At 51.9% G+C, this 25524-nt stretch overlaps 1 protein-coding gene across 5 annotated transcripts in view; it reads left to right on the forward strand.

Annotated features, from left to right (window-relative positions):
* LOC144737445 (E3 ubiquitin-protein ligase TRIM62-like) overlaps nt 1-25524 on the forward strand; it is a 132472-nt gene that overhangs the window by 40756 nt on the left and 66192 nt on the right. For 2 of the 5 annotated variants that reach the window (XM_078620149.1, XM_078620150.1), the window contains exons 11-12: nt 15471-15493; nt 17653-22633. The exons of the other annotated variants lie outside the window; for them this stretch is intronic. In XM_078620149.1, the coding sequence (XP_078476275.1) occupies nt 15471-15493; nt 17653-18203 (574 nt within the window). In that variant the 3' untranslated portion in view covers nt 18204-22633. Of the gene's footprint in view, nt 1-15470; nt 15494-17652; nt 22634-25524 lie in introns of those variants that run through there. 5 annotated transcript variants of the gene reach the window in all.

Consider the following 25524-nt stretch of genomic DNA (forward strand, 5'->3'; position numbering starts at 1 on the left):
CTGACCCTGACCGTTTGGTCGCGCGGGAAAACCTTGTTTACGTCAGCTCTCACAGCTTGTGAGACCCTGACCGTTAGTTTGAGCGGGAAAACCTTGTTAACGATTTGCTCTCCGAGTTTGTGAATATCGAGTGGGTAACTCTACTACACTTGCATCAGAATCGACTTTAGTGAAGTAATCCCACACCGCATGTTTCGACATTTTCACGGTGATTAACTGCTCTGTTTATTAACTTTAATTTTCTACTTCACTCAGATTCATAATTTCATTATCACTAATTCTCTACAGAACTATTAACTAACTGAATATCAATATTGTCAGACTTCCAATCTCGGTATTAACACGCGCGTAGACTGAAGCGAACGCAACACATAAGCCAAGGTGGGCAGGCGGCTGGGAACAGACAACAGAGGCACATTGTTGTCGTCCCGCCAAAGAGACTCCACCCACGGATGCAAATGCAGGCTGCCGTCTGTTGACATTAGCAGACCATCGTTGCGGCTGTAACCTAGCTCCCAAGCTGCTGCTGCTGACGTGTGTGTTTGCAGCCTATTGCATAGGATTGCCTAGCGCCGACTGACCGGCCGATAGGCAGAGAGATAGACATAGCACTAGCGTTATATTCTAAAAATAGATCTTCGGTTGACGACCGAAAGTCAATATCAGTTTCGGCCAAAACCGAAACCATACCGAAAGTTAAAAATTGACTTTCGGCCGAAACCAAAAGTAAACCGAAATAAAAAAAATTGGCTTTCGGCCAAAACCGAAAGTATGCTAAAAGAGGCCATTTGCCAACTTTCGGCGCCGAAACCGAATTTCGGTCGGCCTCTAATCATCAATATCACCAACATAATCAACATCATTATGCCCATCATCACCACGACCACCACCATCACCACCATAAACTACCAAAAAACCACCATAGTCACATCCATCACCATCATCATCGCCATAACAATCATCACCACCGTCACCATCATCACCACCACTGCCACAATCATCACCATCATCATCATTACCACCATCATGATCACCATCATCTTCACAATAATCACAATCATTACAATCATCAATACCACAAAAACCACCATAGTCATCGAAATAAACACAATCATCACCATGATCACCATCATCATCATCAATACCACAAAAAACACCATAATCATCACAATAATCACAATCATCACCATCATCACCATAATGGTCATCAATACCACAACAAACACCATAATAATCACCGTTATCACATCCATCACAATCATCACCGTGAAAACCACAATCACCCTCATCACCATTTCACCATTATTTCCACCACTAACACCTTCATAACCATCACCATCACCATTACTATCATCATCACCATCATCATCACCCCCCTCCTTCAGAAATCCCTTATCTCCACATGAAACATTTAAGACATAATAAACACCACGTAACGTTTAACTCATCCCATCAGTCGCAGGCACGGCATTCTGGGAGTGCCTAATAGAAGCGGCATTTGGTTCAACGCAAGCAACACTCTGGACCGGTTTCAACAATCAGTGTCTCATCAGCAGCAGTCAGGCTTTACTTACCAAGGCTCACGAACAGCCCAGATGTTGCCATGTGATTATAACCATTACTGTACGTATATGGTAATACGTTTTGCTGACTGGATTCCTGGCTGCCTGCCTGGCGAGCGGGCGGGCGAGCAAGTGGTGACGTCACGACGTGCATCTGTGGGATGACGTCACCACCGCACCCCATAGCGTTGAGTCGGGTTCCTGCGTAATGCTGACGTCACAACCCCCCCTCTCCGTCCTAATCCACCATTCACCCCAGGGTGGGCATTCCACACAAATGAGTGGGATGCATAATCACGCTATCGTGTTGTACTCAGATCATCATACTAGCAAACTACATTAGGAAAATACATGTTGCTGGCTGGATGGCTGGAGGGAGAGAGGGAGGGACGGACAGTAAGGTACAAAGGCCGTGCGAGCTGCTCGTGTTTGATTAGAAAATAGAAATGTTAAATAAAAATTTTAAGGAAATAAAGAATCACGCATCACGTGTTATTGTCTTGAGTATTACTGTTTATACAAACTGTTCAACAGATCGGCGACATCGCGCGCCATTCCCGGCCAAAAAAAATCCAATTGCAGTATGGCGAGCGTTTTGTGAATACCCAAATGCAAGAGCCGTTTGTCCGCGGCCCACACGGCCCTGCCGAGCAGAGCGGTGGGAACGACGATTTTATAACGGCGAGAGCTGGCGTCCCAGGACATGAGGAGACCATCACTCAAAACGACAGCTCCAATACCCTCCCGGCAATCGCCAGCACCTTCAGCACGACGGCGTAACCTAAGGAGGGAGGCGTCCTCCATCTGAAACCGTCCCCATTATCCAGAGGCAGGTCAAGCAGCGAGTCACGAGCAACCAAATCATGCGAGTCGGCAATAGAGTCAGGTTCTGCGTCGACAACCCCTGCCGCCGCCGCAATGGAAGAAGCAGGTGTAGCCACAGTGGCCGACTTACACCTCCCAGAGCCCATAAAGCACGCACAGCCCTCCCCCGGAGGAAGGCGCGATAGGCCATCAAGGTTTGAATGGCGCGTGTCTTTCCGGTAGATTGCAGTGAACGCGTAGTCCTGTAGGACCTCGAGCCATCGTGACAACTGGCCGGATGGCTGGTCTATTTTTAGCGCATATTGCAGTGCCGCATGATCAGAGCGAACCGTAAAATGCCTGCCGTACAGGTATGGACAATACTGTATAAAAACCACAATAGCAAGCAGTTCATGGCAGGTCACGCAATAGCGCTGTTCTGCTGGGGACAGCACCCTACTGCCGTAAGCGATGATGAGTTCGACGCCGTCCACAACTTGCGAGAGCACTGCGCCATTGCCTGTATTGCTGGCGTCAGTGTCTAGGATGAAGGGTAAGGTGAAGTCAGGGTACCACAAGGGAGGGGCACCGACAAGGGCATCGGGAAGCGCCTTGAACACCCCGTCTTCTGCATCCCCCCAGTGGAACTTGGCCCCCTTAGCCGTTAAAGCATGAAGAGATTTCGCTATGGACGCAAAACCCTCAACGAACCGGCGGTAATAGGACGCGAACCCTATGAAGCTGCGGACCTCACTCACAGACATAGGTGTCAGCCACATCCTTACACAATCAGTTTTTGCGGGGTCGGTGGCTATGCCCGTACGGCTGACAATGTGCCCGAGGTACCGCACCGAATCCTGCAATAGAAAAGACTTCTGGGGCTTGAATTTAAGGTTAGCGGTCCGCATCCTGACAAACACAGCCCTCAATCTTTCCAAGTGTTCCTCGAACGTATGACTGAAAATAATCACATCATCCAGATAGATGAGGCACGAGTCCCACTGCAGCCCAGCGAGGACCAGCTCCATTAGCTGCTGGAATGTCGCCGGGGCTGAGTGCAAACCCATGGGCAACCGATTAAATTGAAAAGGCCTTATGGCGTGCGGAACGCGGTCCTTGGTTTAGATGCCTCGTCCAAGGGCAGTTGCCAAAATCCAGATAAAAGGTCCAAGGTGGAAAAGTACTGCGCCCCCGCCAAGGCATTCAGTGACTCATTCATGCGAGGAAGCAGATACGCATCCGGCAGCGAAATTTGATTGAGTTTTCGAAAATCCACACAAAATCGCAAACTGCCATCATGTTTCTTTATGAGCACAATCGGTGCACCACCATGGGCTGGTGGAAGGAGCCACCATGTCCGCGGCCAGCATGTCATTCACAGCCAACCGGACATGTTCTTTCTCTGCCGGGCTCAACCGAAATGGATTCTGCCGAATGGGAGCGGAATCGCCCGTATCAATGTGGTGGTTCAATAGATTAGTGCACCCGATATCAAATTTGTGCTTGCTAAAAACATCGGCGAATTCACTGAGTAGCATACGCAATCACGATCGCTGGGACAGAGAGAATCCATCCAACCATCGTCGGCGTCAGAACGCACCTCGGACCGAGGCGTACCATCAACATGAGCCACGATAGAGTCAGTGTGGAGTGGCAGTGATGCATGAGCAATCACAGCCCCCTAGTGCACTACCTTTGTCCCCAACCCTGCATTCAGCACCTGAATGAAGGGTTGGCCCTCAGCAGGCACAAGTGTCTGTGCTCCCACCAGCTCCAATCCCTGTACGGCCGTGTTGGAAGGAGCCAGCAAAATACCCGACATTGTCCCCGACACGAGCGGTTTCCGCAACCGAAGCAGAATTAACATTTGCGCACCCGGCGGAATCCGAACGGTCTGGGATGCCATCGCCTGAACAGTTGCGCAAGCCGTGTGTAGCCGGGTGGGTGAGGGCAGGAACGACGTCCGGCGGCCCGAAGGGAGCTCAATGCAGCCTTTGTCGATCAAAATTTTAATGGGCATTTTGCCGAGGAAATCTGTGCCCAGCAAACAGGGAACGGCAAGGGTCTCTGAAACCAAAATGGGACCCGTTAATGTATTATCGCAAATACAAATTTGTGCCTTTATTTGGCCAATTATTCCCAAGGAACCTCCATTTGCTGCAAAGCAAGGGATGGAAACCAGGGTGAGCTCCTGACACCTCTGGGGCAGCACATTGTAAATGAGGTCAGAAATTATGGTTGCCGAAGCGCCCGTATCAACCAGTAACCAAAATTCAACTCCCTCGATGGTGCCGATGATGTAGTCGCGGCGACAACCCTGTAGGCCAACTCCGACCACTAAACCGGTTGGAGTGGCTGCCGAACATCAACGCTATCTTGGCCCTGACCACTCGACTCAATGCGACAGAGCGGCACATGGAAATGAGGAGTGTGAGATGAGGGCAGGGGCCGAATGCGTGAGGTGTCGCTACTTGCCTGCGGCTCCCGTGAAGTGGCAGGCGTGCAGAGGGACGATTGGTGGCCGACCCGGAGCGCGGCGTCGAGGAGCTGGGCAGCCCGATGACAGATGACCTTGCTGCCCGCAGTTGTAGCATGTGACGCGGGCCCATGCCCGCGGGGAACCATGTCTCCATCGAGGCTCACCTTGGCGAGGCCCGTCGGTCGCCCTCCAGCTCGTGGCGTGCTGTGATGCGAAGGCCTGGTTGTCCAGGGGCGCGTTCTCTGGCATGGCAACGTGTGTGGCACACGCCGCCACCTGCCCGTCCTGCTGGAGGAGCAGCTCCGTGTGTAGGTAGTGGGCAGCGAGCAGTGAGGAGAGGATTGCCTCGTCCTTGACATGAATGGCGATGCGCAACTCACGAGCCAGCAGCAAAATTTTCTCAAGCACGATGGTGTCAAGGCCCACGTAGTCCATACGAGGGTAGGCCGCTTGAGCCAACACCATCAGCGCGCTTTGGTAGGCGAGCGGGGTCTCGTCAGGCTTGCAAAGCGATGCCTGGTTTCCGACCAAAGCCATCCGGTCGAGGGCTTTCTGTAGCGTGGAGCGATCCTTCCGCGGTATGATGAAAAACGTAGCCAGGGCGGAGTCGTCCAGCGTCGAAGGCAAAGCCTGAAGAGCAACGTCCGCAGTCCACCCCGCCATCTCAACGTTTGCCACAAATCGACGGGCAAAAGCGAAGACTTGAAGAGACGGCAAGCGCTGTTGCAGGGCAGGAATGTAGTTCCTCGCCGAGTCAAGATGTGCACCAGGTGTGGCATTTGTAGGGCCGCCGGACGCCAGAATGTCCGCCAGAATGTCCGCCAGAAGCGGCGGTCGCATATCCGATGACGCGGCAGCCTCGGGTTGGAGGGTGGCGAGGGTGGAAGTGACGCTCGCTCCCTGGGGCACGTGACTTCCGGGGCAGACGACGCCATTTCCGGAGGAAGTGACGAAACCCCCAGCGGAAGTGACGTCGCTTCCGGTTGTGGCGTTCCTGGCGGCAGTGACGTATCCCCAAGCGGAAATGACGTCATACCCGGTAGCGTTTTCAAAATTTGTGGGAATCCCTCGCGCACCAGTGGGAACGGCACCCGACCTCCAGCCTGGCCCCCCACCCTCAGCAGCTGGCCCACCTAGTGTGAGCTCGTCGAGGATGGCGGCAGCGGCATGCAGGAGATCGGCCAGACGAGCGTGCGCCGACTGGATCGCCCATCCCGACGGTGGCGAGCTCCCTGACGGGCCCGGAGATCGCGGGCCCGCCGCTGCAGACCCGTCCTCCAGGAATGTCACCCCCGCCTCCAGAGCAGCATCGGCATCGACCTCCCTGTCTGGAGCCCTGGTGAGTGCCTTCTGTCTAGTCTCCATGTAGGCGAAGTTCTTGGCCACTTCTGTCACCAATTGCTATGTTCTTGTAGGGAGATGTAGTCGTCGTAAAGGCAACACGGTTTATTATACTATAAACAGATTACACTTAAACCTTAACACAAAGGGGTAATGGCCCCTTCCACCCACAACCTGGGGAGGTACAGCCTCCGGGCTATCGTACCTAGTCACTCTGACTCCTCTAGCCCTCCAGCTAGCTAAACCTAGGGGAGGCTGACCCACCGCTGGCCCGGTGGGTCCCTGACCACTGGCCCATCCGGATCTGGCCCTTAGAAGGACATCAGGCCGAGGGAACCTCAGGGTCTTACCCTCTAGACCACTGGCACTGCACTGAGCCCCGGCCCTTAGAAGGACGTCGGTGGCTTGGGGTCCAGGGTCTTCTTCTCCAGGTGGCTTCTGACTTCGGCTTGAGGCGAACTGCCTCGTGCTCTCAGGGACCCGCTTTATATGCTCCCTGAGGGGCGGGGCTATGGGGGATCGTACCTTCCCCCAGCCCCCTCCCCTCAGAGGGGTTCCAACCGCCGTTGGCCCGACCGGTCCGGACCGGTTTCTACCGCTCCCCACCGAGGGGCGGGGGGTACTGTGGGATCGTAGACACTGCCCACAGCCCCCTCCCCCCGGCGGGTCCCGGCCAGGAGTACACAACCATCCCATACCGGTAAGCTCCCTGGTTCTGGCGCGCATGTGTGTCAACATGACCACCACACTGGTAATCATACGCAAACTTACATGTGTAGAGGTGTTACGGAGGGGGTGTTGTAGAGTTGTTACGGATGGGAAACAAACACACTGGGCGTGGCTATGTCTGTACGCGAGGAGGTGCTTACATCGACGTCCGCACCGTTTAACCAGGGGGGCTAATACGGCGCTGGGATCCCCCATGGCCCCACCCCTCAGGGGGGAATTGCTATATAAGGCGGTGAGCCAGAGGGCTCGGGGTTCAGTGTTCAGCTTTAACCAGTGAAGTAAGAAGACCAGCTAGATAGGCCCTGGGACTCCCGTGGATCGCTGTCCTTCTCAGGACCGACCAAGGCAAGCCAGCGGCATGGCCCCGAGAGCCCAGAGCCGATGCTCTTGTAAGAGCCGGTCTGGGGACTCAGGGTGCCGTAATCCCAGCTTAACCAGGGCTGGGTTAGCTAGCCTCCCTTAGCCCAGTAGTGGAGGACGTTGATCTATCTCCCTGTTAGACAGGTGAAGGGGCCGATACCCCTTCGAGTGTTGTATATCTCGGCCTGTAAATACAACTGTGTTTAATAAAAAAGTGTGCCTCCGACTACGTCGTCCAGGCCTCCTTGAACCACACTACATCTGGCGTCAGAAGTGGTCTTCTAAAAGGATGGACACGAGATGAACGGCTCGTACCAGGGAACCGGGGGCGGAGGAAACCACGGCCGACTTTGAGCCCGAGATGGCTGAAGGCGACTCCGAGCAGCCAGGGCCAAGTCCACCCACACCGCAACGTCAGGACGGATGGGGACCGTCGGCTGACGGACTGCGGCTGGCTCATACACGACTGGCGGAACTACTTTACGCAGCAGCCGCCACATTGGAAGAAATTACTCGACTGGGGGCTGGAGGAGCTGCACGGGGCGATGACAGCTGACATGTGACGCCGGTTCCCGCCATTTCCACGGGGCCCGAATTCGAATTTGCCGTCATGGGTACAGTGAATGCTGAGGGCGGAGCTGGGCTACGTCAGGTGACCGACGTTCGGCAAACAGAAGCCGCCACGTCGTCAGGAGTGACCAGCGCGTCACCCACAGAGCGACCGCCGATGCCACACGCCCTTCCCGCCAAAACCGTATGGAGTGATGGGAACGACGGAGAGCGATCCTCGACTGCGGACGCCGCGTTACAGCAGCGATAACCACCTCTCAAGGAGTTTGTGGGCGAAGACGGTGACTGGGGTGGCTTCTGAAGATTCTTTCTCGCTCACCAAGAGATGGCACAATGGACGGATGACGAAGCACTCCGCGCGCTGCCGGCGATGCTCGACAGTGATGCCCTCGCTACCCTCACCTCGGCGCCGAGAGCGAAGCGCGCCACGCTGCAGATGGCACTTCAACTCCTGGCTGCAGTCTATGGACCACCTTCGGACTGCAGGCAGCTGTTCTACGATCGCCAGCGGGGCGCCAAGGAGTCGCCCCTGGCGTACCGTACAGCTCTCCTTGCCCTGGCGAAAACGGCTTTCCCGCGGATGGACGAAGAAGGGGTGGACGCCATGGTGACGGAGAAAATACTGCTGTTGGCGCACGAGTTGGACATTGTCGTCTTGGCGCAAGATGACACGGAGATGTGTTCCCTGCGGGCCGCACGACACATCCACGCAAACTTGCTGTCCCAGCGTCGCAAGGCCAGCAAGGCGGCGGCCAGCCATACCGTGGCTGCAACCACCCTCCCATCGGAAGAGATCTGCGCCGTGGATCGCCCGACGGAGTGGAGATCTGGAGTACGACAAGCTCAGGACGGACCGAGCCACCAGGATCAGCCCAAGTCATCTGGAGCACTCACGCGCTGCTACAACTGTGGCCTCCGGGGCCATGTGGCTTCAGGATGCCGGGCTCCTCCACAGCGCGGGGCGATGCCTCAGCAGGATCTCGCGCCTCTACCCAAGCCTCACCAGCAAACTCCGGCGAGTCGTGGCACCCCACATGTTTGGCCTACGCACACACCTGTCATTCACTCGCTCACTGCACCGGACGGGGGTCATAAATTGCCTGTCGTCGCGCCGAAACGTGCCACTGTGGGGAGTGCGTTCCAACCGGGCCAGTGGTCCGAGTTGGCCCATCGCGTTGTTGCCGCGTCGTCGGCGTCGTCAGTCGTTGTGGGGCATATTGATGGGGTTGAGGTGTGGATCTTAGTTGATACGGGAGCATCGGCAACTATTGTGTCCGATTTGATTTATAACATTCTCCCCGTTCAAAGCCGTCCCTTGCTCCCCATTGATGTTCCATGCTACGCTGCTAACGGGGGCTCGCTGGGCATTATCGGACAGATCCGCGCGCAAATTTGTATTGGGGACATCAAATTATCCGGCCCGATATTGGTCTCCTCCTCGGTGGCGGTTCCTTGCCTGTTGGGGACGGATTTCTTGGCCAAAATGCTGATTCGTATCCTAGTCGACCAGGGTTGCATTGAACTCCCGTTGGGCCGACGTGTTACGTTCCTGTCCTCCACCGCTACGGTTCGGACGGCATTTGCGACGGTGCCGGCGCTGGTTGCAAGGACGGTACGCGTACCGACGGGAGCTCAGATGCTCGTGCCTCTTAGGCTGCGTCGACCATTTGCTAAGGGGATTGGGGACCAGGGGGTTCTGTTGGGACCATCTAGAGCCGGGGTCAACGGACCTGACTTGATAACGGCCCAGACCATTGTGAAAGGGGACGGGGACCCCTTCATCGCGGTCCTCAATGTGGGATCGCGAACGACTGTGGTTCCTCAAGGGACCGTGCTTGCGCACGCGACGCCGGTACCCTGTGAGGAACCCGTCATTAGTCAGGTGAGTACTGCTCCTCGGTCGCAACCACATGCGGACCGTGATGAGGGGTGGCTCAATGCGCTTTGTGCGGGATCATCGGACCTGTCCGACTCACAGCGTGATAGGCTTCGAATCCTCCTGCGCGAGTTTTCCGACGTTTTTAGTCAACACAAATACGATCTTGGTTGTACTAAACTGCTGCGACACCATATTGACATGGGTGACAGCGCGCCAATACGCCAAAATCCTTTTCGGTTGAGTCCCGCTGAAAAGGACCATGTAAAATCGGCCGTAAATGACATGTTAGCCGCGGATATTATATCCCCTTCTACCAGCCCTTGGAGTGCGCCGATCGTCTTAGTTAAAAAACATGACGGCTCATTGCGCTTTTGTGTCGATTTTCGTCGGCTGAACAAAATTTCTGTAGCCGACGCATATCCGCTTCCTCGGATGGATGAATCGCTTGATGCCTTGGCAGGGGCGCGGTTCTTCTCCACATTGGATTTGCTTTCAGGATTCTGGCAGCTCCCTCTGGATGATGAATCTAAACCTAAAACTGCTTTCTGTACGCTGCACGGCCTTTTCCAATTTAACCGCTTGCCGATGGGGCTCCACTCAGCGCCGGCAACTTTTCAGCGATTAATGGAATTGGTCTTGGCTGGATTGCAATGGGATTCATGTTTGATTTATTTAGACGATGTCATCATCTTCAGTAAAACATTCGATGAACACCTCCAAAGGTTGCGTGCGGTATTTGGGCCACATTTTCGGACGCTCAGGTATTGCCACTGATCCCGCCAAAACGCAATGTGTCAGCTCCTGGCCGACTCCCACCTCCGTGGGGGAGGTCAGGAGTTTCGTTGGATTCGCGTCATACTACCGACGCTTTGTCACTGATTTCGCGACAATTGCAAAGCCCTTACATACCTTAACATCGAAGGGGGTCAAGTTTCACTGGGGACAGGAGGATAATAAAATAATTTTATTATGTTTTATTTTTTATTATTTTATTACTTCCCTTCTACATGACTTTACCGAAAGAACCAAGAAGATGAATCCCTGCAGTCACGAAAGCTTTAAATCGAAATTTATTGGCAATCGTTTACTTCATTCAACAGTATCGCCCATATCTGTACGGTCGTCATTTCACCGTCCGCACAGATCATGTGGTGCTGCAGTACGCCTTGCTGGTTCAACAGCCATCGGGACAATTGTCTCAATGGTTGGAGATTCTCCAGGATTTTGATTTTGACACTACGTATTGTAAGGGCGTTCGCCACACGAATGCAGACACTCTGTCATGGTTACCGACCACCTCCGAGTGCGCATGCCTCCTGGGTTCGTGGCGTTGCAGACCTCCGAATGTGATATCTGATCCAGTCCTTGCGGCCGCCGCTGACGCGCCTTCGATTGCGGGTCCTATTGAACAATAAGGGAGGGATTCCTTGCTGGGGTTGTCTGTTGCAGAGTGGGGACGCCTCCAAATGGAGGACACCTCTCTCCTCGCTTTGCGCCGTCGTATCGGGGGAGTTGTGCGGGGGTGGGAAAATGTCGACTCGTGTGGGTTGGTCCAGGGTCTTTTGATGCACTGGGACGGGAAATCCCGTCGACACCGGCTGGTGGTGCCTTCCGCATTGAGGGGTAGAGTGGTGTGGGCTGCGCACGAACGACTCCTTCACCTGGGGACTCACAAAACCCTTGCCATGCTCCAGCTGGATTTTTCGTGGCCGGGCATGGCAAGGGATGTGGATGATCTTTTAGGTTCATGTACTCAGTGCGCGCAAAGGAAGCCACCAGCGAGGGGATCTAACCCACCGTTACAGTCTATCAAAGTTTCCCGGGTTAATGAGCTCGTCGCACTGGATATTCTGGGCCCATTCCCCGCTACACCTAGGGGAAATAGATACCTGTTAACCGGGGTAGAATATTTTACGCGATGGCCTATGGCCTGGCCCCTCGCCAACCAGTCGGCAGCAGCCATCGCGGAGGCCTTTGTCCAGGGCTATGTCCTCGACAAAGGTGCTCCAGAGCGGCTGCTGACCGACCAGGGTAAACATTTTTCGGGTAAACTTCTCCACGAAGTATGCGAGCTCCTGGGAACGAAAAAGATTCGTACCTCCCCATATCATCCGCAAACTGACGGGATGGTGGAGCGTCTGCATCGGACTATCATGTCCATGCTGTCCCAACAGGTCTCTGAATCCCAGACCGATTGGGACCTTCATATTCCGGGGGTTTTGGCGGCATACAGAATGGCTCCCCATGCGGCGACCGGATTTTCGCCCTTCTTCCTAATGTACGGCCGCGAGCCTAACCCACCTGTTCCGACTCAGCTGCAGATCTCCACGCTGCATGGTAAATCAAAATTGACCGAACATGTTAAATTCAACATCGCTAAATTGACAGAGGCGCGGGAGGCGGCCATGCAGAATTCGGAACTCCGCCAGAAGGCTAATGAGAGGCTCAGGCTGGGTCGGGCGCATGTGCTTCAGTGGAAACCGGGTGACAAGGCGTGGTTGCACTGTTCCCAAGTACCGCTGGCGACCTCGTCTAAGCTGGTGCGGCCGTGGCGGGGGCCCGTGGAAGTGGTGCAGGTTTTGCGGCCACAATGTGTGCGTGTCCGATGCGGGAAGCGTCGGTGGTTCGTGCACCCCTCCAGGTTGAAACCGTTCGTTGCGGCCCATGTTCCTACTTCACACACGCGTGGCCAAATATGTGAGAGGTCCACCGACTCCCGGAGTCCGACGTCGCTGCTTTCGCCTGACTTGACACCGACTGTTCCACCTCCAGGTGCACCAGGAGTGACGTGCTCACAACCGCCAAACCCTCCCGGGGGGGTCGGGGGTCGCTCAGCAGCGAAGCCAGACACTCTCACACCCGGACTGTTGATACCCGCCACTGGGCAAACCGGGGTGACGGGCCCACCGCAAGAACGCGCGCCAAAACGCGCAGACTTTTGTGAGGTCGGCCGCTGGCACGGCCCTTGCCGAGGGGGCGTCCTGGGTACTTGTATATATGTTGGTTTTACGGGATGGGGTATTTATTCGGGGGGGGGGGTGCATCGGGTTGTTTTTTTTGTTGTTGTTGTTGTTGAAAGTTTCGTGAGGCACACATGGATTTGGGGGGGATGCATCTTTATTGTGATTTTGTTGCAGTCGGGACGGCTGCGGGCTGTACAGGGGGGGTGATGTAGAGGTGTTACGGAGGGGGTGTTGTAGAGTTGTTACGGATGGGAAACAAACACACTGGGCGTGGCTATGTCTGTACGCGAGCAGGTGCTTACATCGACGTCCGCATCGTTTAGCCTGGGGGGCTAATACGGCGCTGGGATCCCCCACGGCCCCACCCCTCAGGGGGGAGTTGCTATATAAGGCGGTGAGCCAGAGGGCTCGGGGTTCAGTGTTCAGCTTTAACCAGTGAAGTAAGAAGACCAGCTAGATAGGCCCTGGGACTCCCTTGGATCGCTGTCCTCAGGACCGACCAAGGCAAGCCAGCGGCGTGGCCCCAAGAGCCCAGAGCCGATGTTCTTGTAAGAGCCGGTCTGGGGACTCAGGGTGCCGTAATCCCAGCTTAACCAGGGCCGGGTTAGCTAGCCTCCCCTAGCCCAGTAGTGGAGGACCTAGGAGTAGGCTAGCTGTGACATAGATTGTTGATCTCCCTGTTAGACAGGTGAAGGGGCCGATACCCCTTCGAGTGTTGTATATCTCGGCCTGTAAATACAACTGTGTTTAATAAATAAGTGTGCCTCCGACTACGTCGTCAAAGCCTCCTTGAACCACACTACATATGTAAGCTACATATCTATGTTATACTGGTAGGAACGAAGTGGACCAGACCACCAATAGATTAATGTGTCCGTCCGTCCGTCCGTCCGACTGTCCGTCCGTCCGTCCGTCCGTGTATCAACATCGCCCCCTACTGCAAACACTTGGCATGACCCTACAAAAACCTTTAGACTCAGTGACGCTATCCTGGTAGCAACATCGCCCCCTACTGCAAACACTTGGCATGACACGTGTAACATTCCCTTATTCCCTGAGATAGCTTTTAATTAAAACTTTGAAATTAAATAAAAAAAACTCACAGCGCCCTAAAGCCTACAGCTAGGCCTAAAGCCTAGAACTAGGCCTGAAACTCTCCCTTCGTATCGTACCCCCGCGTGTGTGAAAGGGAATTATGTTTAACAATGTTACATTCCCTCATGTTTTTAAATAGAAACATTTAAATTTAAAGCTTTTACATAAATCATTAAAACATTTAAATTAAAAATTAACTCACAGCGCCCTAAAGCCTACAGCTAGGCCTAAAGCCTAGAACTAGGCCTCAATCTCTCCCTTCGTATCGTCCGATTTGGTGTAGCAACATCGCCCCCTACTGCAAACACTTGGCAGGACCCTATAAAAACCTTTTGACTCAGTGGGGCTTTCCTGGCTTAACAAGTGTAATAATAAACTTCGCTTCAAATTTACTTTACTGAAACGCAGCACGTTTTTTTAACACAGAGACAAGATACATTTATTAACACAGAGACAAGATACATTTAATCGCCTTATTTGTGCACGAAAAGCACGGCGCGAGGCCTAGTGCGGCAGGCTTCATGAGGCCTAGTGCACCAAGCTTTGCGAGGCCTACTGCGGAAAAGGCTTCGCGAGGCCTACTGCAGAGAAGGCATCGCAAGGCCTATTGCAGAGAAGGCTTCGCGAGGCCTACTGCAGAGAAGGCTTCGCGAGGCCTACTGCAGGGAAGGCTTCGCGAGGCCTAGTGCAGAAGGCTTCGCTAAGCGTTTCTTGTCAAAACAAACACTTTTAATTAACGTTACACTAGAATACAGTAATTTTTTCTTTAACTCCTCTATACCCGGTCGATATCTTTGTACCGGTACTAAGTATTATTCCTACCAGCCCACCCCACAGGGTCCTGTTAAAAAAACGCGATCTGACCCAAAAACCTATATTATGAATATTCTATTCACTTATTGAGGGAGGCCTCCCCAAGCCGTTGCCACATCTCATGGTGCCGCGATGCAACAATCCACCAGCGCCTGCTCACGACCAGATTTCATCTCTACTTGTTACTTTGTGTACCTCCACTTGGATGCGCTAACTTCATTGTTCGCATTAGTGATGCTCAAATAAATACAGTCTCATACACTTATTAATGATATTGAGTCTGGAACATCACTTCTACAAGATCTGCACCATGTGCATTGGTAACTCCAGAAACTTCTAGTCCTACGTTTCTCTCTACATAGATCAATATCAACCAGTCTCACTGAAATATTTGCCCTGCAAATGAATGCTGGTCCTCAGGGGGGTGGCGAGATGTTAACTAGCTCGCCTGGGATACCCAACCCTGACGTCCCTATATATTTGGAGTTACATTTCTCCCTCCATGGTCGCATGGATTTTTCTCCGGGTCCTCCAGTTTTTCCTTCCACATTTGAAGCGTGCATTTAGAGTATTGGGCTGCGTTAAATTTCCACGAGATGAACCACTTCGTTGAGCTATCATTTGTGGCCAGGTCGCTTCTGAAAAAGAGCTAAGTAGCTCCGTGGGCCTTACCTGGAAAATAAATTGTAGTTAATGGTTGACTATCAACCTGTCTAACTCTGAAATATTGCCCCGTAAGTCATTTTTGGTGATCATAGGGTCATAAGCCAAGACTTTGGGGTTTATTTTCCACCCACGGTGTTGCGGTGGGAACTCCACTGATCACAAGGGATTGGAGGTAGAGTCACAGTAACGCATCTCTCTCTCTCCCATAGGGGCACCTGGAGGAGACTTGCAGGTAAAGACGACTATCACTCACGACTCGACACACGACAACATGGGACTGAGTGTGGGGTGCGGGCAGTGAGACATTAGCTGTGTGTGGGGATGGTGTTCGTGATGATGCTGTGTGTGTTGATAATGTGTGATGATGGTGTCTGTGATGATGCTGTGTGTGGTGATGCTGTGTGATGGTGCTGTATGTGATGCTATGTGTGGTGATAGTAATGCTGCGTGTGATAATGCTGTGTGTAATGATGATGTGTGTGGTGGTGCTGTCTGATGGTGCTGTGTAATGATGATGGTGTGTGTTGAAGCTGTGTGATGATGATGGTGGTGTGTGGTGGTGTGTGAAGCTGTGTGATGCTGTCTGATGGTGATGTGTGTGATGATGCTATGTGTGGTGATAGTAATGCCATGTGGTGATGATGTAATTGTGATGTGAGTAATGCTTGTGTGATGCGTGTCTATGTGATGGAGCTGTGATGATCCTGTGAGTGACGATGCTCTGCGTGAGACAGTAGCCATGTCTGTTCTGCTTTCACAGGGTAGGGAGGGTTACAGCAGCTCCACACTCAGGTCCCAGCCAAGAGGACTTTGCCTCGCTTAACGGCACCGAAGGAACTGTGGCCAAATTTCTGTGTGAGTTCTTCAGTGTGAAACATGGGTGATCAGGCCATCTTCACAATAAATTATCACCATGTGTGTGCACGTTGTCGACTCAGCTTCAAATGCTTAGCTAGTTTTGTGTATAACCATCACCACTAGAGATACAAAGGTGGTCAAGCGTAGTCCTAGCCACCAAGCCCCTCATTTGCTGTGACAGCTTTCAAAGGTGCTGATTTGCCCCGACAGTCTGTTAAGGCAACACGGGGAATATTTATCTTTGTTCACATTCTGGAACCTGACCCTGTATTTAAACAAAATCGCCACTAGGGAGAAAAAAGGTGGTCGGGCGTGGTGCTGGCTACCCACCTTCTCGTGTGCCGTCCCGGTCTTCATAGATGCTCGCTAACAGCACTTGCCCCAATGGTCTGTTTAGGCTACACAGGGGATCTTACAAATCCCAATGCAGGACCCTACTTAACAACACCATGAGACTCAGTGTAGCGTTCTTGTGTAAATATTCAGCATTACGAGTCTGGGGTAATTGTGATGTTGAGATGGAGTGTGTGCCTGTGAATGTGTCTGTGCATTTGTGTGTGGGGGGAGTGGTGGCATAGTGGTTAGCACACTGCACTGCGAACCCAGTTTCCTAGCTTTGATTCCCAGCCATGGCTAACATCAGTGACAAGTGATATCTTATCCAGTCCTGGGCCTCTATGAGGCAGTTTCAGCCTCAAATGAGTTCCTGATGCTGCTAATGGTCATAATGATGGTGATAGTGGTCGTGATGAGGATGGTGGTAATGATAGTGGTGCATCGGCCAGACATCTCAGTCGATCCATGGCACCTGGGTCTGCCCCATGACCTGTCAGTGGGCGTTCTACACTTCACGTGGCCTCAACATGCACATAGCCTGGCACAAGCGCCGTGGTGACGTTACCGCCACTAAGTGGCGAATGGTGGTTGTTGTTGTTGGTAATTATCCTGATGTGAGTGAATGGAATGGTGATGGCGAGTGATGGTGTGGGTCGTGGTGATGGCAGTGATGGTCGTGGTGATGGTAATGATGGTGACATTCGTGATAATATAGGTCGTGATGTTTGTGATAGTTTTGCTGATGGCGCTGAAGGAAGTAGTGATGATATTGGTTATGGTGGTAATGGTAGTGATGGTGAGGATGGTTTTGATGGTCGTTATGATGGTTATAATGATGCTGGTCGCGTTGGTGATGGTGATGAAGATGTTAGAGATGGTGGTGATGGGGATAATGGTGATGGTCCAGGTTATGGTAGTGATGGTGGTGGTGATTATTTGTGATGGTGCTAGTGGTGGTGATGATGATGGTTGTGATGTTGCTGATGGCGATAGTGATGTTGTTGATGTTCACAGTGTTGATGATGGTAGTGATGGTGATGTCTATGTTGTTGTCATCGATATTGATGGTGAGGATGCTTGGTGATGGTGATGTTTGTGATGCAATTGGTGATGTTGAACATTATGGTTGGTGATGTTGATGGTGGATAATGGTGATGATGCTGTTCGGTAGTGATGTTGTCATCGCTGTTGTCACAGACGGACGCTCACCAACTCTGGACACAAACTCTGCTCATCACCAGCTCCAGATCTCCTCGGATCTCAGGACAATGACAGAGGTCCGTGCCTCCAAGCGTCGCCCCGATCACCCACATCGGTTTGATGGCCATGCACAAGCCCTGTGCCGTGAGAGCTTCTCGTCGGGCCACCATTACTGGGAGGTGGACGTGGGGGACGTGCGATGGTGGCGGGTTGGATTCGCGTACGGGACAATCCCTCGGAAAGGGAATCTTGTTGCACAGCAGCTGGGAGGGAACAACGCGTCCTGGTGTTTAGAGAAACGTGACGACAGCTTCTCAGTGGTTCATGGTGGAGTGAAGACTGCACTGTCGGTGAGGGGGGCCCCCTCCCCCCGCAGAATCGGGCTTCACCTGCACTGGGAGGAGGGCCTCCTGGCGTTTTACCGCGCCGACTCCATGGAGGTGATCCACGAGGTTCGGCACAGATTCTTGCAGCCTCTCTACTCTGGGATGTGTGTGCATATTTATAATAAACCATTGAAGATCGTGGATCTGAGTCGTGCATCCTGAGGATGAAGAGAGATAGAAACCCAATAAACGGTGGAGAGGGTGGATGGTGAGGAGAGGGCGAAGTGAGGGTGACGGGAAGGTGGAACGGAGGGTGAGGTTATGTTCAACTTAATTTATTAGGTATAGCCCTGTGAGCCATTCGGCTCTTGAATCGGATGCAACCGCAACAAAAAAAATGAACAAAAACATCTTAAAGTGAATATGTGACTGAGTGCAAACAGAAATCCAAGAAAAGACAGCAAAACATTTCAGAAAGCTGTGTGCAAAAATCCCAGTGGGATGCAAGTCAAACAACAACAACCACAAGACAACTTAGATTAAGGCCATCAGTTTTACTTTGTACTACAACAAACAAACATGGTGAGGGTGAGGGGAGGGTGAGGTTAAAATTGAGGGACGGGAGAGGTGAGCATGGAGGGGTAGGGTGAGGGGGGAGAGTGAGGTTCAGGTTGGCGGACATGAGAGATGTCGCCGGTGCAGCACAAGTCGCAGGTTCGTGTGGCCGCTCCTTTGCCTGCAGTACGTGCTCACCTCACCACGCCTCCTCATCCCTGCGATTCACCATCAGCACCATCGTCACCATCACCAACATCATCATCACCCCATCATCATCACTATCAACAACAACAACCGCCATTCGCCACTAAGTGGCGGTGACGTCAACACGACGCTTGTGCCAGGCCATGTGCACCTTGAAGCTACCACGTGAACGCCCGCTGGCAGGAGGTCACGGCGCAGACCCAGATGCCACGGGTCGACTGACTGAGACGACTGGCTGATGCACCACCTGTGCCCCCTACTGTGCCAACTTGCTGTGCTTTAGCCACCCGGCTCTCCGCTTGCTGTTATGAGCGTCACTCCGCCCTCCGTTGTTGTTGGAGGGCGACTGCCTCCAACTGCCCAGTAGCGTCCTTCACGAGCCTCCTCCACAGAGGCCGATCTTGACACCGCTGGTTCCAGTCATCAGCAAGTCCACTCAGTTCCACATCCTCCTGTACCACATCACTCCATCTCTTTTCTAGCCCGTGCCGCACCCGTTTATCCCCCTCGATCCGGCCGAACAAAAGCTGTTTAGGCCTGTGGTGGCTGGGCAGGCGGTCTACATGGCCCAGCCAACGTAGCCTTGCCTGCCGTAGGAGCTCAACGATGGGGCCTTGTCCAGATCTTTTAAGGATTTGTGAGCTCCTAACACAATCCAGCCTGGTTAAACCCAGGATGGATCGTAGGCAGGCCAGCCTAAATGTTCCCAACCGGAGAAGATGCTCCATCAGGGGGGTCCACGTTTCGCAAGCATAGAGAAGGAAGGGAATGACTGTGGCCGAGAAGACCTGAAGCTTCGTGCGGAGCGAGAGACGCCACCTTCGTTGGTCATAATTTGCATCATGAGGGAAATGTGAGCATGAGGAAGACGACGTTTTTGCCACCAAATGGTGTGCAATGTACTGCTTGTCTATGAAAAGACGCCGCCTTCGTTAGTCATCATACGCATCTCATGATGATTATGACGACAAAAAATCTGCAGATTACCTGCTGGATCTCCTCTCTGTTTCAAAGAACAAATTTGACCTAAGGCCTCGCTCATTTGCCGTACAAATACTGGAGCAAGGGCCTTTGCTATTGATGCCGCCAGGGTCTGGAATGCTATTTCCAATAAACTGCAACTTGAATCACTACCTATGAGATCTTAACTAAAAACTGCTCTAGAGGAGTTGTGTACACTCCTAGCTGCCACTGCTATTCAGTGGCCTGAAATCAAATGTATCGCTCCGGATGACCGCTGCAAAGTAACATCTTGTGTTTTGATTATAGTGTGCTAATCTTTGAAGATACATTAAAAAATATTTGATATTCCTACTGATACTCCTGCTGTTATGCAGTGACTCATGCAGCCATCTATGGTTGCAAAGTTTGCTCGTACATGTTATGTGTATCGTTTATTGTTAAATTGGAATCACAGTTCCTATGATCACTGTTAAATTGTTTTTGTAGCTTTCTTTTGGTGATTTCGAAAAGGTTCTGGTTTTAGCCATATTTGTTTGTTGTAGTACAGAGTTAGACTGATAATCTAAATTGTCATAAGGTTGTTATTGTTTGACTTGCATCCCACTGGGATTCTTGCACACAGCATTGATATACGGTGCTTTATCTGGAAGACTTTGCTGTTTTTGCTTGGATTTTTCTGTTGCACGTAGTCACTTTAAGATGTTTCTTGTTCCTGTTTTTGTTTGTTGCGGTTGCACCCGATTCAAGAGCCGAATGGCTCACAGGGCTATACCTAATCAATGAACTGAACTGAAGTTAGCTCCCACACAGCGATACGCAACCAATGAAAAGATAATGCCGCTTGACTGATTCGGAGTGAGACCTCTGCTGTTAAACCGGAGCCGGTCATGAGCACACTGCCCATGTGTAGGAAACTCTGCACTCTCTCCACAACTGCCCCATCACCAATTGGGAGTTGTGGGGGTGGAGTGTCCTATGATACAAAATACCCAGGCAGGTGCTTAGTTTTGGTGGGGCTGATGGTAAGGCCCCAACTCCCGGTGGCAAGTTCCAGGTTCAGCATCAGCGCCTCCAACTCCTCCTCTGATTGAGCAGCATTCACCAGATCATTGGCATACGTAACATGGTTGAGTAATAGGGAGTCATCCCTTGACCGCACCCAGGCATCGATCAGCCTCCCATTATATCTTGACCAGATGGAAATTCTTCCGGTACAGCTATTGAAGGCTTCACGAACTACGTGGTCAAAATAGATGTTAAATAATGTGGGAGCAAGAGGACATCCCTGTCGTATCCCAAGGTGTACAGGAAAAGGCTCTGACTCCCGGCCACGTTGTTTTCCCGGGCCCGCTCACCATCATGAAGGTCCTTAATGATCGTGAGCAGATGGTCAGGGACTTCGAAAGCACGAAGAACAACCGAGAACCTACTGATGGTATCATAGGCCTTGATCAGGTCAATAAAGCAGAGTTGTAGGTCTTGTTGGAATTCCCTACACCTCTGCTGTAGCAGACGGACAGAAAATATGGCATGTGCAGGACCGCCCTTTCCTGAAACGGCATTGGGGCTCCACAAGCCTCTCCTGCCTAGAAAGCCGCGTGCCTAGCAAGGCGATTTTGAATAATCCTTGCCAGGACCTTTCCCGGCACACTAAGTAGTGAGATGCCCCTGTAGTTGTTACAGTCTGTGCGGTCCCCCTTCTTAAAGAGGGGGCCACCAGGGTATCCTTCCAATCCTGCAGAACCCGTCCAGTGTTCCAGACTATTGTTACGTCATGTAGGGCAGTCTGTGCACAAACGCCACCCTCCCTCAGACTCTGGATCGCTTTCAGTACTTCCTCAACAGATGTCACCTCAGCAGGCCACTCGAGCTCCACCGCCAGCCTGACACCGTCGTCGGAGGAGGAGAGGAAGCGAGCCGGCGCCTCCTGGCTCCTTTCTACCATAGGGAGGTGTCAGAGGCGGCCTCCTTGTGCTCCTCTGCCCCTTCCCTGCTCCCCACCGGGTGTCCAAGCTGGAAACGTGGCCGGTTTCTGGGTACCACTCTCGTTCCCTGCTGGTTGGAGTTCAAGAGTGAAGAGGCCTGGGGTCTTCCTCCATTCACCCTCTAGTCTCTGGTGGTGATTGACACCTTGTTTGCTGCAGGTGTTTCTAAATTTAAATCACCCACTTTCCCTATGCAGGTGTATTTTCTTTTGCCACTTATTTGTACCATGTGACACAATACACTACACTACTATATACTCTGCACTACACTATACAATACACAATACACTACTATATACTTCTATACACTACACTATTATACACTACACAATACACTGCTATACACTACGCAATACACTACTGTAGTGACTTGTTACGTCACTACACACACACGCGTGACGTCACTACCAGGGGGAGCGTCACTACCTCGCGTGGGTCCACACGCACACACACATGACGTCACTATGTCTGCATGCGGGAATGACATCACAGCCGGATCGGGGGGTTCTGGAGGCCGTGGATCAGTACCGCGGGGGTTGTGTGAGGCCGTGGCAATCTGCATGAACCCGACTGGACACGTGACCGGATCAAGGTGGGGGCTGGGGGCACCCTGGGGGCCACGTGGTCAGAAGAAGAACTTTCTCGAAAGTTATTGAAGGTGGGCGTGCCCGGGGTGTGGCCCGGACACGCCGAGGCACATATAAGCGGCTCCGCACCTGGTGCGGGGCTGCTCGGGTCCTGGATGAAGATGCCTCGTGAAGACGCCTTGTGAAGAAGAAGAGTCAAGCCTCAAGTCAGCGTGGCCAACCAGTAGCCCTCCTGGCTTGGCCACGCGAGTCGTATCAGAGCGTCACTGTTAGTGAGTGATGATGTGTGTTAGCGAGGATAGGTCGGTGTTAAGAGTTACCCGTTGTGTTAAGAATAAATAGTGTTGCCTCCCAAGTTCAGTGTGTGCGCCTCTATCGAACCATTCCACTACTATACACTACACTATGATACACTACTATACGCTCTATTATACACTACACTATACACTGCTATACACTACGCAATACACTACTATAAACTTTGCTATGCACTACTAAACACTACACAATACACAACTATACCCGACTATAAACTATTATACACTGCACACTGCACCAGGTACTCATTTGAGGCCGAGTCGACCTAGGTGAGCCTCAGGACTGGTTCAGATAATCGTCATCAGTGTTGGCCTTGAGCTAGAATCAAACTCAGGTCGCCAGGTTCTTAGTACAGCGCGCTAACCATTACATTACCGCTCCCCATTCCGTGCACACACACATGGACACACGTGTACACACACAGGCACGTGTACAATGATCCCCCGTATAGCCTTAGACTGTCGGAGTAAGTTTTGTTAGTGAGCACCTATGAAGGCCGGCACGGCACACGAAGGGGGTGGGTAGACAACACCACGTCCGGCCGCATTTGTCTCCCTAGTGGTGATGTTTACACATCGCACCAGGTACTCATTTGAGGGTGAGTCGACCTAGGGGAGGCCCAGGATCGGTTCAGATAATCGTCACTGGTGTTGGCCGTGAGTGGGAATCGAACCCCGGTCGCCGGGTTTATGGCGCAGCGCGCTAACCGCTACCCTACCGCTCCCCGCAGAGACACACACAGACACATGCACGCACACACAAACATGTCTACACACACAGACACGTGTATACACACAGACATGTCTACACACACAAGACACGTGTACACCACCACCACCAATGACACTTCCTCTGGCCTTGCTCCCGTGCCTCCGCTGTGCTCCACAGCACCAGCAATGCGTGCAGGGAAGCCGTCTAGAGCCCTGACCCACGATGGTCCGAGGCCTCAACATCTCCGTGGAACGACATCAACAACAACCACATCAACAACTACAGCAACAACATCAACAACAACTACAGCAGCAGTGGCGGCTGAACCGACTGTCGGTCTCTGTGTGAGTGTATAGGTATATTTGTGAGTCTATAGGTGTCTGTATGAGTCTATAGGTCTCTGTGTAACTCTATGGGTCTCTGTGTAAGGCTATGGGTCTTCGTGTCATGAGTCTATGGACCTCTGTGTGAGGGAGTCTATGGGTATCTGTGTAGTGAGTCTATTGGTCTCTGTGACGGAGTCTATGGGTGCCTCTGAGTGAGTCTGTGTCTCTGTGTGAGTGAGTCTTTGGGTCTCTGTGTGAGGTCTATGGTTCTGTGTGTGTGTCTATGGGTCTATGACATAGACCCATAGACACACACACAGCCCCATAGACTCATCACAGACTCTATGTGATGAGTCAATGGGGCGTTGTGAGTGAGTATGTGTCTCTGTGTGGTGAGTCTTTCGGTCTGAGTGAATCTACCAAAGTGCTAATGCATTAACTCTTCAGTTCACCGTGCAGCAGACTTTGCACATTTTTGTTGATAGACAGAACGAGCATTACAATAGGATTTGAATTGAATCAGATACAGCGAGGTCTGGTCACACAAACTCACGTCAAATTCGATCCAGTCGCTGTACGTGTATTGCTTTCTATAGACTGTAGGTTAAAGTCACTTTGTATAAACAAAAATACTCAAGACAATAACACGTGCTGTGTGGATTTTTTTACCTTCGATTTTATATTGAACATTTTTATTTTCTCACCAAACACGACCAGCCCGCACGGCCTTTGTACCTGACTGTCCATCCCTCCGTCTCTCCCTCCAGCCATCCAGCCAGCAAAATTAATTTTTAGTTTGCAGAGTATATGATAGTGTGAGGACTCATCCCACCAGTGGCGGCTCCTGCAAAATCTCTCAGGGGAGGCAAATGTCTGGATGATTGATAAGGATAAGGTCCACCCATGCAATGGATAAATTAAGAGCTTAAGCATGTAAAGGCAACTTCACTTCTTTAATATTAATGAAAAATAAAGTGACTCTTACAATACATCTTGTTTGTTTCTATACTCACTATTATTACAATCCACTCCGTTTCTTTTATTAAAGATTCCACTAGGTGGCGACAAATAATATTGTTGACTGAAACGTGCTTACGTATGATGACGTAAGCACGTTAGTGCGAGCCCTCCCGGAAGCCATAGAGAATGCATTGGAGCGCCCGCCGTTCGAAAAAAAACATCTTTGAATGTAAGTCTATGGGAACACTCTGGGCGATTCTCAGCCAGAGTGAAATCGCCCAAAAAGAGGCGGTACTCCACAGAACGTGACATGATGCTGATTGGACTATATCCAGAGGCACAGTAACGGCTAGCGTAACTCTGTGGTTGAATGACATTGGTGGTGCGTCGCCCAATCGCCCTAATGAAGAAACCGCCCCTGCATCCCACTAATTTGCGTGGGATGCACACACTGGAGTGAATGGTGGTTAGGGAGGGAGAGAGGGTTGTGATATCAGCACTATGCAGGAACCTGGCTCAAGGATGTGGGGTGCAGTGGTGACGTCATCCCGCAGATGCGTGCCGTGACGTCACCACTTGCTCGCCCGCTCGCCAAGAAGCCAGGTAGGCAGCCAGGAATTCAGTAATCAAAACTTATTAACATTTCCGTACAGTAATGGTTATAGTCCTATTGCAGGATTGAACAAAGACGGTCACCGTATTGTGTGGCGCTGTTAGAGGTGCTGCTTCTGCAGCCGTCTGGAACGCCTTTCCTTACATTATTATGAAGCCACTGGATCTCTGCACTTTTAAATAATCTAAATTCACAAACTATTTACTTAGAACTTATTTTTGTGTTTAATTTGTTGTCCTTCCCCCGCACCTCCGATTAGCCCAGTTGGTTACATACATTGCAATATAATTTCAACATACATACAATACATACAGACAG

The sequence above is a fragment of the Lampetra planeri genome, chromosome 69 (assembly GCF_965212315.1).
Source record: "Lampetra planeri chromosome 69, kcLamPlan1.2.h2, whole genome shotgun sequence".
In the NCBI taxonomy this organism is placed as follows: domain Eukaryota; kingdom Metazoa; phylum Chordata; class Hyperoartia; order Petromyzontiformes; family Petromyzontidae; genus Lampetra; species Lampetra planeri.